Below are 18,933 nucleotides of genomic sequence, written 5' to 3' on the forward strand. Positions count from 1 at the left end.
TTTACTCAAAATCTCACGATACATGGCCCCATTCATTCTTTCCTTTACATGGATCAGTCGTCCTGGTCCCTTTGCAGAAAAACAGCCCCAAAGCCTAATATTTACACCCCCATGGTTCACAGTAGGTATGGTGTTCTTTGAATGCAACTCAGCATTCTTACTCATCTAAACATGACAAGTTGAGTTTTTGCCATAGAGTTCTATTTTAGTTTCATCTGACCATATAACATTCTCCCAATCCTCTTCTGGATCATTCAAATGCTCTCTAGCAAACTTCAGATGGGCCCGGACATGTGCTGACTTAAGTAGGAGGGCACGTCTGGCACTGCAGGATTTGAGTCCCTGGTGCCGTAGTGTGTTACTGACGGTAGCCTTTGTTACTTTGGTCCCAGCTCTCTGCAGATCATTCACTAGGTCTGGCTGACTAAATACTTTTTTCCCCCACTGAATATATAAAGACTTTGAGCTTTATTTCAAGGATCTTTCATTTGGGTATTTCATTTTTGAGAAGCATTATGGAAATGTTTTTTCTTTGCAACTTAATTATTTTGCTTGCAAAATATTTTATACAGGAATGTAAAACTATGAAAGTTACCCACAATTTTTCTCACTTTCAAGATGTTAAGATCTATATTAAATAGATAGCTCCATCCTGTAACAAACTACTCTCTGAATTAAAATGTGATGTAATGTTTGTCTGCCTTTGAACCTCTGGCTCTCTCTTCTGGTTTATGGCTCTTCACTGTTGTATTTTGTTTAATTATAATAAATTAAAATTCTACCAGTGACCGGCAGAAAATAAGCATCATTAGCTCAAGATCACGTCTTTGTCATGAGCCAGGTATACTGTCTGGATCTAGAAACCTTCTCAGAAGATCTCTGTCTGTCCACAGACGTCTAAAGATGACCTGATACAGACGGACTTTGAGGGTGCGCTGAAGTTTTTTCGAGTGCCAGTCCCCAAGCGCTATCGCTCTGAGGAGAACGCCAAGAAGCTCATGGAGCTAGCATGCAGTATGAAGGTAACCAGCCCATGTTCAGGCTTTTATTTAGTTCTTTATGTGAAGATAATGGAATTTAAGGACAGAGAATTCAAACAATTCAAAGAAAACGCTGATTTAACATCTTTTTTTTTCTCACTGTCAAATCGAATCGACAACTAATCCCAATTAATCGCATTCCAAATAAATGTTAGTTTACATAATGTGTATGTACTTTGTATAATTATTATGTATATCTAAATACACACACATACATGTATATATTTCAAGAAAACGTTTATTTATATATATAATTTATAAATATATAATATTTACAGTATATACATGCAAATGTTTTTAAAATATATATGTGAATGAGTGTGCATTTATATATACATAATAATTAAAGTACATACATTTTATGTAAACACAAACATTGCTTTTTGGATGCGATTAATTGATTTGACATCACTTTTCATTTATTTATTTTTAAAAAACAAAAAATATATTATTTAAAACGTGACCAATAAAATGCAATTTTTTCTGCATCTGTGTCCCAAAAATGGCAAATGCAGTGATTATGATAGTTTATAGTCTCCTGAATGCACTTCTGCTGGGTGCCAGAGGTGTGTTTTACTATAGTGTAAATGTCCTTTTCATTTAAGCTGAAGGTTCTTGGTGTGAATAGATCATTCATCTGCGGTTCACTTTGCTGTTTCGTGTTGTGTTAAGTGTTGATGTAATTCTCTGGATTGGCCAGAAGAGGACACTGCAGGGGTACAAAAGAGACCCGTGATACAAAGTTATTGGTTCTTGTTTTTACTGTATCATTCCATCTGTCCTCATATGTTGTTCATATCTACTCAATGTAATCTATACATTTACTGTGTTCTTCATCCTTAAAACCCTATTTTGTTTTGTATTCGGATTGAAAGAGTTTCACATCAGTATATTATAAAGTACCTTGATTGCTGAATCAGTTTCTTTTTGCCGTCATAACATGACTGATTGAGTTTCTTTTGGGTCAAGCTCCTTTTCCTCCAAATACAAGCCATCCTTTATTCCTTTTCCCCCCGTTCACGCCATCCCACCACAACACTGAAAGCTCAGTTTCACTGCTGAGTTTGGGTGTATTTCTGTGCTCTTTCAATACAAGGGGGCCAGCGTTAGAAAATCAGAAGCCCACGGCCCCTTCCTCAGTTTAACACCAGTCGCGATCAAAAGAGCTTTTACACACTACGACACTTCATTTCACTGCATCCAGGCATAATTGTTCCCTGGGGTGTCGCTGAAAACATGCTGACTGATGAACTACTCTTGACATTGAGGGCTTTTATATGGATCTCATTTCATCTGTGGAAGCATTACAGATTAAATATGGAACAGACCCGGTTCTGTGTCCTAGAGCTAGTCAGATATGGCGCAGTGCTAAATAGAGCTCATTTACAAACCTCCTGCACATACCTGCGGCTCTCGCATCGGTTCCACGGCCTTCTGGTGAGAAATGGCTGATGCTGTACACACACATAAACTCACTCAGTCTCCCAGAAATGGGGTCATTTGATGAAAATGAGGTGGTATTGAGCTGCAGGTGGATAAGTGTGGCACGGTGTGTGTGTTTGTGCCTGGTGTGCAGGAAATGCATGAACAGAAATCCTTTTAAATTTAATTAGTGCTTAGCCTTGTTGCATTTGGGTAATGGATAGAGCAAATTTTTAAGATAAATCTGGTCCTTTCAGTTTTAAAGTCATGAAACTTCTAGAGGAATTCATGCTAGTTGATTCTTGAGTATTGACATCAAGCCTGGTCCATTCTGGAGCAGATAATGACCCAGAACTGAAAGTAAGGGGCCGTCTGACAGACATAAAGTAACCAATACTTGTGTGGTACCTTATGCCTTAACTAGGCGGATTCAAATTGCATAGAAGTCAGTCGATAAGATTGAATTTGAAGAGTTTGTTAAGGCTTTGTATCAAAATTAAGAATTGAGAAATTTCAATGTCATCTGAAATGTATATATTAAAACCTTGTTTGCAGCAAAAAATATTGATATTATGAAATATATTATCATCTTAAAATAAAATGACTATAATGTTATGGTCATATCACAGAACTCTTATCGTGTTTGAATTTAAAAATGAGCCAGATGATCTTTGTGTGTGATGTTGGAAGCTTAAACTGGATTTAGACAGACACGTGCTTGTAAATCTCTCATTTGTCTCTGTGTTACACTTTTTTTCTGGGTTGTACTTTGTCCACATCTACCCTCTTCTGTGTCTTTTTCATACGTTACAGATCAGTCAGAAGAAGCTAAAGAAGTATGAGAAGGAATACCACACCATTCGAGAGCAACAGGAACAGCAAGAGGCGCCCATCGAGAGATATGAGGTCGATTTTCTGACTGCATGATGTGTTTCTGTCAGATTTACACATCTGCGTTCATGACTGTGTGCATATGAATATTTACATGGCTCTTTAGGGTGCATGTGTGTCTGCCCAAATGTGTTTAATCTTGGCGTTAGATTTCATTTTACCTCACAATCAGAACTATTTTTCTCTTCTCAAACTCATTTTCCTCCATTTCCATCCTGTATCTTGTGCCATTAGCATATGTGCTTTATTCTTATAATGAGCAGTGATGTGAGACGAGGTCACCGCTGTGCTCAGAGATGATGGAAAAAATGGCCAGATGGATTCCAGATAACGGCTGCCTGCCAGTCAACTGTTAGCCTGAGCCCAGCTCACTAGGAATTACTCTGATCATTTAGGAACAGTCTCACATGGTTGAATGTGTATACACACACACACACACACACACACACACACACACACAGTAAAAACGCAGTTTGAATTCAACAAGACACTGGGTCTTAAATAGTATGCAATATCACAATTAGAGCATCATTATAGTTGCCCTGGTCTTGTGCTTGTTTTGTTAGATTTTTTTTAAGTGCGTATCCAGGCATGCTTATATTGCCCACAATCCCTTTGTTGAAGTTTGTGATGGCTCTTTTTCATCTTTTGACAAGAAAATGTATGGAAAAACACTAGACAATTTCACCATTCACAATTATTCACTTATTAAGATTTCATTTCTTAACATGACAATGAAAAATACTTCAAAAGCATTTATTAATCCCTTGAAGTGCATTGACTCACCTTTAAGGCTTGGCGTCACGTTGTTTACCTTTGCTACATTACCTATATGGACCACTGTCTAATAATATTAATTTGAAAGGTCTAAGGGTTTTCGTCAATGTACAGGTATGGTCTTTATGTCGGGAGTACAAATGACAACATGCCAAATCAAAACAGGACTTTATACCTTTGATATGAATGGCGATCGCGAGATGAATCTAAGCCGTCACACTCGGTAAAAGCGTACAGTGGAAAGCTTAACAACACAAGCATTAAATCTGTAAAATATTGATATATTATCCATTGTTTGTCAGCTTTCACCCAAACTTTCTGTCCTCAATTATTGTTCTTCAAGAAATTATACAATCTGAGCACCATTAATGTTGTAAAAGCAAGATCGCGGTCATGAATTAAATCAGACAATTTCTCTGAAAACCTCGGATTATCACGCCCTTTAACCTTATATTTCCTAAAAGGTCCAAAAATAGTGATTTAAAATATTTCAATGCTATTTCAGGCTCCGGTATCAAAATCACCCTGGTCCAGTCACAGAGATTAAGATCAATAAAAAAAGCTTGTTTACAAAACGACTTCAGAATTCTCTTAATTATAATACGCGGTTTACATTTTGATATCTTGGTATCTCTCACACCAGCAATAACGCAGTGATCACTTATATCATTTGCAAAAACAGCAGTAGATTTATATTTCTGCGGTACATTTGTTAAGAACAAATCAAGGAGCGTAGACTTTTCAGGATGTTTAGGATTTGGCCTAGTTGCTGAATCACAAAAACTTTTAATTTGATCAGATGCAGTTGTTAGCCAGTCCCAATTTAAGTCCCCCATTAGAACCAATTCTGTATATTTTATAACTGACAAACAATCAGACAATGAGGACAATGTGTCCTTTAGCGCAGAAGAAGGTCTATAACATCCCGCAACTGTCAAAGCAAAATTTTCAACACTAGCAATTCAATTTGTCTAGGTACAGACTTGGATAATTGTACTGTTTCATGCAAACAATTTTTTACATAGACTTTAGTGCGACGATCAGTACGAAATAAATTATACCCCTCCATATAAATATAACTATCAGGAGTGGATCTACCCAGCCAAGTCTCAGATAACACCATTATATCAACATTTGTAGATTTGCCCAAATTCTGACCATTTAAATTTTTGGTAATAGACTTCTCACATTTATATGCACAAAACCAATACCTGACCTCTTTAAAAAATCAGCAGGGATTTGCAGCAATATCATATCTGTCACAGGACCTGGGTTAGGTTGCACATTTCCTGACATCAGCAACGTAAGTGTAATAATACATTTCAACATGCGTATATTAAGACAGTGCTTTCTGCAGTTTTTAGAGTCCCCATTCATTGTGATTTTGGGCCTAGAGTTTCTTTCTGCTGTAATAAAACAATCACTTAAAAGAAGCAGACTGAAGAGATGTTTCAAATTTCCTTGTTGTGAAACCAGGCTCATGCCATACATCCAGCTCCCATGACTGCCAACCAGACTGCCGTCATGTGCATAATCACACACACACACACACACACACACACACACACACACACACACACACACACACACACGCACATGCACACATGCACACACACACACACACACACACTTGCTTTTTAACAGGCTCTTAGTACAATAGCCGGAGGACTGAAAGTCCAGTCAGTGTGTTAATTGCTTTCTGACATATTTCCCTCTAACTGGTCAATTTTTAATCAGGTTTCTTCTCCAAGGTTCTTCATATTCCCAGCACAGTTAACCATTATAGTGACTGTCACAAGACAGTGACTGAGTCACACGCTCACACTCTGTGTCTGCTCTGTAGAGAGAAAACCGGCGGCTACAGGAAGCTAACATGCGTCTGGAACAGGAAAATGATGATTTGGCGCATGAGCTGGTCAGCAGTAAGATCGCCCTCAGGAAAGATCTGGACAACGTAAGTCTTTCAGGCAGTTTGTCACTTTTAAAGCTATTTTAAAAGATTGTTTTTTTAAAATTGCAGGTTTAGCTTTAGCAGTTGGGGACATTCATACATACCTGTGGCCTCTGGTGCATATATTAACAAACAGTGTGTCCTTTTTCCTTTAGGCCGAGGAGAAATCTGATGCGCTCAACAAAGAGCTTCTCATCACTAAGCAGAAACTGGTGGACTCGGAAGATGAGAAGAGACGATTGGAGGAAGAGTCTGCACAGGTCCGACACCTCCGCCACTACCCAAAACCTATATGCACTACTGATCAAAATAGTGAATAGTAGTTCATAGTTACAAAAACTATGAAATAGCACACATTGGAGTATGGGAATTATGTACTGACCAACAAAATCTCATTTTGTATTTGATCATTTTCAAAGTTAACACCCTTTGCCTAGATTCCAGCTCATTTTACTCTGTTTATTCTCTCATCTAACTTCATGAGGTGCATCCTGAGATGCTACTTAAACATTATTGGAGGTCACGTCCTTATTTAGCCAAGTTAGACGCACGCGTTCCTGGGTTAACATATTTTGTTGATTCTGGATCAACATTCCTGTCCGAAAATGTAATTCTAACTATAGCCCTACCCCTAAACCTAACCCTACCCATAACTTATCCCTAAGAATCAGAGGAAAATAATAGGGAAATAAACTAATAACATGACAAAAACAGTACACTTGAGAACCCAATCAGAACCCTCAAATCTGATTAGTTGATTGGAATGTTGTTACAAAAATCAACAAGCTTGTTGATCCAGGAACATGTTGCACTTCAGGTTGAGTGTTCAGAAGTGTTTAACTATTCTTGATTTGTTTTTCCTTCACTATACACTCCAATTCACCCATTTCCAATTCTGAAATAATACATAATACATATTGATTATAAAAACTGTTGATTGAGTAAACTTCACTGAAGTACACTACCCATATTCCTAAAGTGATTTCCACCAATCAGAGAACTCACTTTTTCCATAAAATAATGATTATGATTTGATTTTACGATTTTACACACACACACACACACACACACACACACACACACGTTTTTGTGGCATATGGGGACGTTCCATAGGCGTAATGGTTTTTACACTATTCAAACCGTATTTTCTCTCCCCTACCCCTAAACCTACCCATCACAGGACATATTCTTCATTTTTACTTTCTAAAAAAAACTCATCCTGTATGATTCATAAGCATTTTGAAAAGTGGGGACATGACCAATGGCCTCATATTTCACCCTCTCCTTGTAATACCTATGTCATAACCATGTCATTATACACATTTATGTCCTCATATGTCACAACAAAGTATTCTTACTTTGGCATGAGAAACATAAATGTGTCTTTTGGAATATCTAGTGAGTTTTACCAATAACCCCATAATGAGTTTCCCGTTGATATGCTGTATTTATGTCTGTATTTTGGATGGAGTGATATCAGGGAATGGTCCCTGGAGAGGGCAGACTTATGGTATGCTGGATGTTGGCTTGAGTAGATTGCTGTGTTGCCTCTGAGACAGGTCTTGCATTAGTACAGCCTGTGGACACAGTTGTCCTTAGATAGACAGTCTCCCAGAGGGGACACTTGGGTTAAATATAGTATTGTTGTGAAATGACTGATTGTATTATATTTGACTTTCATCTACATCTGTGTTTCAGCTGAAGGAGATGTGTCGGAGAGAACTGGATAAATCTGAGTCTGAGATCAAGAAGAACGGCTCCATCATTGGAGAATACAAACAGGTAAACACAGACACACACACACACACACACACACACTCACTCACACACACACACAGTGTGTCCCCAGTGAGCATGGTCTGATGTTTCTATTTGAGATTACTCTGATTCTAATGGCCTTCTATCACTATAATGAAGTCCAATATCCCCCATTGGCTGCTTCAAACCCTAAATCAGTTTAAATGTCCCAGCCTCTGTCATTTCTCATCTTAAAACACCCCATAGTCCATTTAAATTACCTTCATAAAACACTTAACTGAGACTCTCTATAAATGCATATCAGTTTTACTATATGGCTTTCTCTTGCCCTACCAAATGGTTGCTTCATTTTTTTTTTTTCAACTTTACTTACAGTGCTTTTAAGGTATACATTTATCAGTTCATGCATTCCCTAGGAATCAAACCCAGGACTTTTCTTCCCAAGACTTTCTTGTGCATGTCCTTGTTATTCCTCTACTGTTATTTTTGTTCCCTTCTTTACCCTTTACTTTTGTTTCATGCAGCATAACTTAACTCATCCCTTAAGGAACAGAGCCCATTAGTCTGTAGCAGACTCGCTGCAATACGCCTGTTGTTTTTCAGGGACCAGGCACTGACACATATTTTATCTGTTGGTTTTTTCATCTTTTTCTTCTGCTGCTGCTTCTGGCTGGGAGTCTATGGCAAGACTTTGAACCAGATGGTTAAAAGTCTGGCGCACTGATTAGGGCGGGTTTCAGTATCCCAGCTGGCAAGTATGGTATCAGTAGCTGCTTTTCCACTGTCCGGCCAGCACGAGCCAGGGTTAACCATGTGCCGGCGGGGCCAAAAGCCTTGAATCTCGAGCCATGAGACTAAAATCAAGCTGTGTTTCCACTGTCGGGCCAGTAGTCCTGCAGAGCTGCCCTAAAACACGCCCTTAACACGCCTCCGTAGAGCAATGTCACACAACTACACAACTTCACCAGCTGAGTGAAAACTAGCTAAATGGCAATCCGAACATGACAGAATCAAACTATACAGATATTTATCATAATCTCACATAAAAAGAGAGAACATACTTATTGAGTTGTTGGTTTTTGTTGGTTTAACTTCAAAAAGGAAGTAACCTGGTTGCCTTAAAATTTTGAGTTAATTGAAAGTAAAAATTTGAATTGATACAATGAAGGACATTTGTTTGATAAAAAGAAACTCAAAATATTATTGTATCTGAACCACATAAAAAATTTGATAAATCATTAGAATAGCACTATTTGGCATGTTTCACTGCATCATCAGAAATAAAACACACACACAATTACCCAATATGCTTACAAAATCTTTTAATAATATTTTAATAAAGGTTGTCAAATCTCATTTTTTTCATTTTATTAACTAAAAATTTTAATTTCAATGAACTCAAAATTTAAAGGCAACCAGGTAACTTTTTTTCTAAATAATTTTTTACAGTGTAGGGGTCAATTTTTTAAAATAGATTTTTATACATAATCTGAAAACTGAATAAAGGGTGCAAAAAATCTAAATATTGTAAAAATCGCCTTTAAATTTGTCCAAATGAAGTCTTTAGCCATGCATATTACTAATAATAAATGTACGTAATTTACAAAAATCTTCATGTAACATGATCTTTACTTAATATCCTAATGATTTTTGGCATGAAAGAAACATCTATCATTTGACAATTTTTTAAACAAAATGTATTTGTTGGCTATTTCCACAAATACACCTGTGCGACTTATGTTTCTAATTCCAAAGGTTTACACATTTAGAAATATTAAATGTTTTTGTCATGGAACTTTAGAAAGAATGAGCGCTTCTCTTCATTTTCCACGAAATAATGCGATCTAGGGAGGTTTGAGTGATCTCTCCCATCTCACTATACTGATATTCCTTCAGTCAGAGCACCAGAGGGAGCTCATGGACAGAAACAGGAGTTATATACTTGTTAACCGGAGTGCATGTCATTTATGACATAATGTGGATGCATTGATCCGGTATCAACAAAGACGCAGGAAGCATGGCCTAAAAACACATTTGTAAAAATTAAGTGATGCATCTTCACCGCATGCATTTCATAGAACCTGCTGTTTTTTTAATTCCTGTAAACTTCTCTTAATTTTAAAGCTACACTGTGTAACTTTTTTTAGTTTATTCTTAGCTAAAAACACTTAGTTCTTTCAAAAATATATGTGCTCATTAATGTATATTTACTTCTTTCAAGTAATAAAGTATTCTCGTAAGTTTATAATATGCCATTGAAAATACATACGGGTGAGGGGTTTGAATGCTGGTCGCCATGTTGCTCCTCCATCTTGAAAGTACATTAGCCAAAGAGGGACATACCCGTAAATTCAAGCTTCGCCTTTCGCGTTTTAACACTCGATGGCACCGTGTCGAATGTGAAGAGGGGGATTGCCATGTTAATCTTGGACTAAATCGGCCACCGTAGGAGTTAAAACGAATTGAGAGGAACAGAAACTATTATTCACTGGATGGTCATATACCATTTCACTGCTAGATGGAGAAAAATATCACACAGTGTAGCTTTAAACTAATTCACTTTTAAAATGTTGTTGCTACTTCTCTTTCAATGTTTCTTGAATCTTTACCAAAACTGTCTGATACCAAATCTGGGAAGTTTTCTACATAACCAACAACTGTGATGCATATTGACATAAACCATTGTATGTATTTGTTGTTACATTGAAATGAGAATACCAGGTTACATTGGTTAGCACTGTTACCTAATGCAGTGGTTCTCAAACCTGTCCAGGGTCCAGGCATGCCCAATGTGCACTTATGAGGGGTTGCCAGGACAGGTTTGAGAACCCCTGACCTAATGGACAAAGGTTTATAAGCTGGAAATAATGGCCGTTAAATTGAAATGGCCTTTACCAAACCAATCTATTCTTGCTTACAATGTCCCAATGTTGTGCTTGGCCTCAGCCGTGTTCTATTGTAGTTTTGGCTGTTTTGTCATTTTTACTGACAAATGAGTAGAAAGAATGCAGGAAATAATAGGGCAATAGTTCCGTAAGTTTGTGCATGTGTGCCAACCACTTAGCAATAACTCCAAATTATTTTGTTTTCAGAAATAGCCCAAAATAGCTGTTAATAGAGCACAGTAAATAGACCAAAAGGCTCAATATGCTCCTGTAAACATTTAAGTCTAAACTAGAGCAGTTTAACATGCTCATGTATGGATAAGGGCTGATCTGATGTCTGAGTGTAGAGGAGAGTCTGGCCTGAAAGTGGCAACTTCAGTGCCGTATGAGAGCTTCTCTGTAAAAATAGTTGAGCTGCTGTCCCTGCAGAGCTCATTTTAATGGGGCCGCTGACAGCATGATTCATGGTGGAGCATGATAATGGTGTCCTCTGAGCTGAACCAGCTCTCTCTCTCTCTCTCTCTCTCTCTCTCTCTCTCTCTCTCTCTCTCTCTCTCTCTCTCTCTCTCTCTCTCTCTCTCTCTCGCGCTCCTATTGCTTGTATGAGACAGACGGCACACAATGAGCGTCAAAAGCCTGCAGGTATCATGCTGGATGGCTTCCCGGTGTAAAATGAACACGCATTCACTCGTTAGTGTGAGGAGGAAAAGTTTAACACATCTGCCATCAGAAGACAAGGCTATGAAAACTCAAAGCTAGAACAAAATACTTGTTGTTGTGCAGCACAAAATGTGTCTTGACTTTAATTAAACGTCTCTGTTTAATAAAAATGTCCCATCAATTCATATCTTTTAATCTGTCACTTAATGAGTAGCTCAGAAATATTCTCAAAATATTAGTTTGTTAGCTCATGTCTTGTTGAGGAGGGATACAACACGCTACTACTTTTCTAAGTGATCAGTCTTACAGTTTTTGTTTGGTGGATGATAACATAGGCAAATAAAAATACATCACTTGATGTTAATAATTATAGTGGAGAGCAACATTAGATTTTTGGGAAGATAGAAGACCGAGGGAGGCAGAATTAACCAGCATTCAACATAAACCCAGGTTTTACATGTACGCTAGGTTATGCATACAGTACGTGTGACTTACATTTCATCCTTAAGGTGTCGCACTACACGTCTCATTCCATTGATGCAAGCTAAAATGAATCGTGTTCTTGCAAAATTTTGTGACCTCAGCAGAATTAAAATAACGCAGACAAAAATAAATCAGCAGTATTGCAGCATTGCTGCAAAGTAGAGTAGATCCCACGTTTTTACATTTTACTTTGAATTGTGTTTTACTCATAATGTAAACTCATTGATTTACATTATATAAAGTTCTGCTTAAGTAAGGGGGTGGCCATTTTGAGTGACAAGTGGATTGTCGTTTGTCTGTTGGTCATCACCACCTCAGCTCCGCCCAGGTTCCGCCTTTTTCCTATTGTCGTTTATCTGGAAGTGACTCGCGATGACGCACTGCCACGATGGCAACGGGCAGCTCGGCCCTACTTTACGCTTCAGAACTGCTTTTCAGAATCCTATGGGTGACGTCACAGACACTAAGTACATTTTTTTACAGTCTATAGCCGCGGTTCCACCGCAGGAACTTTCCCCAGGAACTTTGGGATGGTACAGCGTTGTGTTTCGACCGCAGGAACTAGGGTAAATATTTCCCCCTCCAAGCGGCCCTGCTCGCGAGGTAGTACTTTTTCAAAGTTCAGGAACTTTCAAGGGTGGGACTTGGGCGCTGAACATGCTGATTGGTTTAGCTCACGCAGCATTTTATTTCAACCAGCATTTTTTAAAGTCTTTTGCGAGGTTCGTTCTGCGTTCAGTAAATATCAGTCTTGCTCTTTCTGTCTGACTTTTTTTGTAGCTCATACCTTCTGGAGAGAAATAGCTCAGACAGCGCCTGTGTTTGTTCATGATATTTAATGGAGTACACTTTGGCTATGTATTTGGCTGTACAGATACTTCAAAACTGATATATACTTTGGGCTTTAACCACTGAGTCATGGGTCAGATGTAAAACAGGAATATTCTGGGCTGCGTCATCCCTGCTCATTCATTCATTCAATATTCATTTGAGGCGACGTCCTCCCTGCTGATGAATGCATGTTTAATGAGGGTATTCACCAAATTAAGCTATGCTGAGCTGACCGCATTGATCCAACGGCAGCCTTGCAAAGGATTGATGCCGGGTTGGGAAAGAATGCATGAACCCCATTGATCAAAGTGTCCAATCAGAAATGGATTTACTGTGGGGTAAAAAAAAAAAGAAGAGACTTGGACGCTTGGTCTGATATGTCCTACTGACCTGAGGTGTGTGGTGCAGTTAGTGCACTTACTGTAAGAGGATGCTGGGATTTCACAGAGAGAGGGAAAATGTGATATCCTGTAACAGGAGAGATAGATTGAAAGATAGTATGTTCCAATCATAATAGTTGACCTTGTACCGTAAGCCTCGTTCTCCGTCCTCTTCTTGAACAGAAAGCATATGTAGTGTATTGTTGTGAGCCTGAGCGTTGCTGACCCTTGACCTCTGTGTGTTTGTGTCTCAGATCTGCTCCCAGCTCAGCGAACGACTGGAGAAACAGCAGACGGCCAACAGAGGAGAGCTAGAGAAGATCCGGGTGGGTGATGAGACACACACACACGTTTGTTTTTGTGACAAATGGGGACATTCCATAGGCGTATTGGTTTTTATACCATACAAACCGTATTTTCTATCCCCCCTACACTGCCCCTGCCCCTAAACCTACCCATCACAGGAAACATTCTGCATTTTTACTTTCTCAAAAAAACTCATCCTGTATGATTTATAAGCATTTTGAAAAGTGGGGACATGGCCAATGTCCTCATATTTCACCCTCTCCTTGTAATACCTATGTCATACCCATGTCATTATACACATTTATGTCCTCATATGTCACAAAAACATGCCCACACACACACACGCACACACAGTCCATAGCTTGATGGAGGAATGTATTCATATTTACCCCATTATGGCAGATAACTTAATATTATTGCTGCACTGCTATTATAATTATATACAACTGGCACACCTAAAATGTAGCACTCTAATGAAAAAAAACATTATAATGTAGATTTATTTAAAATAAGAGGAAAAAAACGGAAAGACTACGAGAGAACCATACTCTGGTCAATTTTGAGATGTTGGGCTATTTGACTTCAGACTAATGGAAAGAAAACATTCACAATACTCCTTTATAGCACTTTATCTATTTGCGTTTGTAGATTTCAATTACACAATTTTAATTATTTTCTTGAAATGATTGTTTTTTCCTAATACACAGACAAAGCCAGAAATCACTTTAGTAGAGTTTACGTACAGAAAACTTTAGTTTATTATTTTATGCCTGTCTGTTTTCTAAAGAGGGTTGTTCACATCATTCTCTTGATTCCTAAATCAAAATATTTTATTCTAACCTGGATGCCAGCCGAACTCAGCCCCGCCCACAACATTTGAGCTTGGGCGGTTCGGTCTGGACTTGATCTATAGAGGAATAATTATGCCCGAACAGAAACTGTTCGGACCAATGAAATTGTCAGGACAGGCTTTAGACGATGACGGACAGATGATCAACAGTAACGTAATCATCACGTCATCAAAGGGGCTTGGGTTATATTTGTTCTAATCCTAAACGGAGAGCTTGTTTGTATCTGCATTCACCTTCACTATTTCTCTCAGAAATGATGATTGTGTTGGTAAGTACTCTGTGTATCCTTAAATTCTTTTTTTTTTACAACACCGGCAAAGATCGTTCATTTCAGCGTGCGTGCAGGTAGGGTTGCCAAGTTTTTAGAACAAAACCCGCCAACTACTAGCACAAACCATTAGCTTCTCAGGGGGGTTCTCTGGAAAAATGCCATTTGGGGGGTAACGTGTGATATTTTAGCAAGGTTGCCTGCTAAAATTCATAATTGAAGTCGCTTCAACCCGCAGACATGGAAAACAGCTTTGTTGCTCTGATTGGTTGTAAGGCTTTGTCCAATTGAGGTCTTTCCTGGTTCGGTTGAAACACGCCCCATAATCACAGCCCAATGGAGCAGTTTCAGACTCATATCCTGACTAGAATTGAGTATGACCACATCAGGCTAATTTTATTCCTAAAAACATGGTGATTTTTCTCCCCCTGGCTGTTAAAGGCACAATATGTAAGATTTTTGGGTTTAAATATCCAAAACCCACTAGAACAATGATACATGTTTTGTTGATATTATCCCAAATGTCTCCAAGAATGTTTAAAGCCAGAGAAATAAGCAATTGTAACCAGGATTTGTGATTTGTTTTGTAGAAACTACGGAAACACCAAAGACGTGATTGCGCTCTCTTTCTTTAACTCATTTCAATATGTCATTTATTTGGTAGATAGCCTTGTAATAAGCAAGATAATGTACGAGCTGCAGCGGTTTGTCCTGATCACCTGCTGTGCTTTATTTAGTGTTAATAACCAGCCGAGTTGTGCCTGTAATTTGGTCGTTGTCAGGTTTGTGTGGAAGGGTTATGAGGTTTAATGTGTGTGTGTGTGTGTGTGTGTGTCTGTACAGATGAAGGTGGAGGGCTGTGAGAAGTGCAGCATTCTCTTCAGTAAGGAGGGCCGTCTGAAGGCGCTCAGAGCTCCGAAGGAAGGCAGCGAGGAGGACACGGATGAGGAGAAGGAGGCGCTGAAGAACCAGCTGAGGGAGATGGAGCTGGAGCTGGCGCAGACCAAACTACAGCTGGTGGAGGCGGAGTGCAAGATCCAGGTACCCGAAAACACAGCACCTGACATCCCACACATGAACACACAATGTTAACGCAAACAGCATTAAAGCGGATGTAGTTCCTCATCTTCCTCCAAAAGTCTTTCAAAGACGCAACAATTTCCAATTTACACTGTCATGACTTATCACCGACTGATTAATCACCCATAAGTGATGTGATATAAACTTATATTAATAATAATTCATACGAAACGCCTGTTATTGGCGTGCAGCTTGGTGACGTCTCCATTATTTGCAGATCAACCTGTTAAACACTTTGCATGAAAAAGTGTGCAAACTAAGGCTTGAAACTTTAAAAAAAAAAAAAAAAAAATTTATAGAAGCTGAAACATTTCTGTACCTTCACTAAAGAAAGTCCATTCCACTAAAACATTGACACACAGTTCATAAAGACTTTTTAAAAGTAATCCATATGAATGGTGCGGTTTAATCCAAGTCTTCTGAAGAGATGTAATCGCTTTATATGGTCAGATTGAATATATCTTTATAATTATTGAAGAGCACATGCTGAACGGAGGCTCAAACATGCTTGTGTGATGCGTGAAAACCAATTCGTTCTCAATTCGAGGTTTTTCGTTCTCAAGCATGTTTGTGTCCATTTACCATATTATAATATGGTATGACATTAACTCTTTCCCCGCCAGTGTTTTTAAAAAATTTATTTAATTATTTATCATTTTAACACAAAAGTTTCATGGCCCCCAGAATATTTTGTTGTATAAATATCTGAACATGCAATATATCAAAATAAAGAACAGACTTAAACATTCTAGCTTAATGCATTCTTTTTTGAATCAACATCTGAATGTGGGAAAGATTAATAAAAAAGCACCTTTTTGAGCAAAAAGCTGAGATAACCTATTTTTTTGTCAAAGACAACGTTAAGTTAATCCGTCCTGTAGCTCATCTTGGGTCAAAATCATATTCGATAACATTAGGCAGTTTGGCTTTATATGCTGTTTAATGTTGATGATAGTGTTCTTTTACATATATAGCTTGGCTCTGCTTTTTTTTCACGTGTTTTGATCTGTAGATTCTGTACTCTTTCAGAAGATGTGTAATAGCGCCCCCTACCGCATAACAGTGAAAACACAGAAAACACAACACAATTCCGTCAACTGCAGGGAAATGTCTCAAATGACGAAAAATTACATAAATGGTCAAAACTAAATATATGAGCTATTTTCCACCATGTGACATTTTTGTACATATCAACATAGTTTAAAAACCTGATTTTTTTAAAGTAAATATCCAACATGTACAGTCAAATCAAAACGTATTCACACACCTTCAAGATTTTCTCACATTATCATAGTTTATTTGCTAGAGTTTGCAAAATGGTATTAAAAAATGACAGGAGCTTGATTATGTCAGATGACTTTAATAGAAAGGTATGTAATGGATTACAATCAACCAATTAGATAATACCAATTTAGGTCAACCAATGACCAACCAATGTTTTGTTCAGTCTGTGGTGTAAAAGGTCGCATTAGCAATTAAAGAAAAAAATAAAACACATGGTCAGGTCAAAATATCTGAATAATTGTGGTCCCAAATTTGTATATAGTTTACTGGTGGTCCAGTGTATGAATAATTGTTGGGTATAATAATAGTCACAGTTTACTTTATTGTGCTATCCTCACTTACATAACTGAACTATAGTGTCCTGCACCCACTATTAACATTTTTTATCTGGTGTCTAAATAATTTTTGGTTTGACTAATATATATATATATATATATATATATATTTCTTTAACTATACATGATCCATAGCTAGTTGTGCATTAAATTATTTGAATGCATGACTTGGTCAAAAAAACATCTGATTCGTGAACTTAAACCGTTAATGCACACCTAGCTATAGCTTATACAATGGTCATTTGCCAGCATTGATCATTTAAAGCTCTTGTTGATGCTTGCAGCATATATGGTTCGATATAGTGGTTAAATAGTTTGTAGATTTGATTCACATCATGTTACTGTCCCTATAAGCTCACCTGAAGTCACTTTGAATAAATTTGACCAATATGTGTTCTTCAGGATCTGGAGCATCATCTGGGTCTGGCTCTAAACGAAGTCCAAGCAGCCAAAAAGACGTGGTTCAACAGGACATTAAGCTCCATCAAGACTGTGACAGGAGCTCAAGGCAAAGAGAGCGTCTAACAGGACCAGACTTCCAGAGACTAAACACTCCAGCGCCCATCCTCTCCTCCGGAGCTGGAACAGTGCGAACAAAATGGGTTTTCTCTCTCCTTTCTTTCCTTTTGTAAAAACAAAAACTTTACTTCTAGGGTACCAGTGACCCCATTTGAAACACACTTACTTACTGAAAAAAAAGAGACATTAACGCTAGTCTTTCTACTACTGATGTTAAAAAAAGGAGTAGGGCGTGTAGTTGACTGAACTGTCTTCTGGGGGATATTAACATTTCTATCTACTGACCTACTCAAGACTACTTGCACAAACACACTCCGAGTCAACATAAGGTACAAGTGCTGCCGGAAAACTAGCGTGACTTTGGTTATTGTGCCAGGAGGGCAGATGTGTTGATGGTGTGCATGTGTATGACTGAGGTCTGCTTTTATTGTACCGTGCGTGTGCGTGTGCGTATGTTGGCCGATATTGTGGTTCTCTAAGTAAGACTAAAAACAGGAAGTAGACAGGTAGCACACTGTACAGTGAACTTTTAATTCGCTTCCTTCTCAAACCACTAGCTGGTGCTCTTCTGATATTAGCAAAAGCAAATGGTATATGATGAGATATAGGCATTGTGTATATGTACAGCCATGTGCGGCCAGATCTATGAAGGGCTGCGTGTGACCGAAGGGTTAAAGGTCCTGTAGAGTAGCTGTTGATCATGGCTAACAGGAAGCACTTATGCAGTGAGCGCAAGCTCTGATCGGAAAGCACATCTGGAGATAAAGGAACCTGCGGCTGTTTGTGTGTGTGTGTGTGTGTGCGTGCGTAAAACAGACTCTCTGAGGGAAAGGTCTTTGCACCTTACAAACATATTTATATAGATATCAAGCTTGCTAGAGTTATTGTCATTGATAAAGAGGGTCCTTGAGACCTGTTAAGACAAATGAGGCCGTTCTAAAAGGCACTGGGTTGTAAATAAAGTATATGGTTTTTTTGTTTTTTGATTAATTTTATATTTCAACTATTTGGTAACTGTACTAATGTTGCCTAATTGTACTGTGCTACAGATTATAACTCATGTTTTGCTTTTGTCTAAAATTTCAAACTGCGGTCTCATCATTACATGCCAAATGTACCTTTTACCCAGCATTATGTGCGTGTGGACATGGTAATAGTGTAGGATGCATTGTGTATACTTCCATGAATTTCAGTATAAACCTCTGAACACGT

General features: G+C 38.2%; 1 protein-coding gene across 2 annotated transcripts in view; it reads left to right on the plus strand.

Annotated features, from left to right (window-relative positions):
* Positions 1–18,933, plus strand: part of LOC137062046 (rab GTPase-activating protein 1) — a 124,037-nt gene extending 105,104 nt beyond the window's left edge. For both annotated transcript variants that reach the window (XM_067432809.1, XM_067432810.1), the window contains 8 exons: positions 894–1,022; positions 3,276–3,368; positions 5,974–6,084; positions 6,237–6,341; positions 7,780–7,863; positions 13,333–13,404; positions 15,347–15,544; positions 17,605–18,933. In XM_067432809.1, coding sequence (XP_067288910.1) covers positions 894–1,022; positions 3,276–3,368; positions 5,974–6,084; positions 6,237–6,341; positions 7,780–7,863; positions 13,333–13,404; positions 15,347–15,544; positions 17,605–17,727 — 915 coding nt within the window. In that variant the 3' untranslated portion in view covers positions 17,728–18,933. The remainder of the gene's footprint in view (positions 1–893; positions 1,023–3,275; positions 3,369–5,973; positions 6,085–6,236; positions 6,342–7,779; positions 7,864–13,332; positions 13,405–15,346; positions 15,545–17,604) is intronic.

Source organism: Pseudorasbora parva, chromosome 23 (assembly GCF_024679245.1).
Source record: "Pseudorasbora parva isolate DD20220531a chromosome 23, ASM2467924v1, whole genome shotgun sequence".
NCBI classification, from domain to species: Eukaryota; Metazoa; Chordata; class Actinopteri; order Cypriniformes; family Gobionidae; genus Pseudorasbora; species Pseudorasbora parva.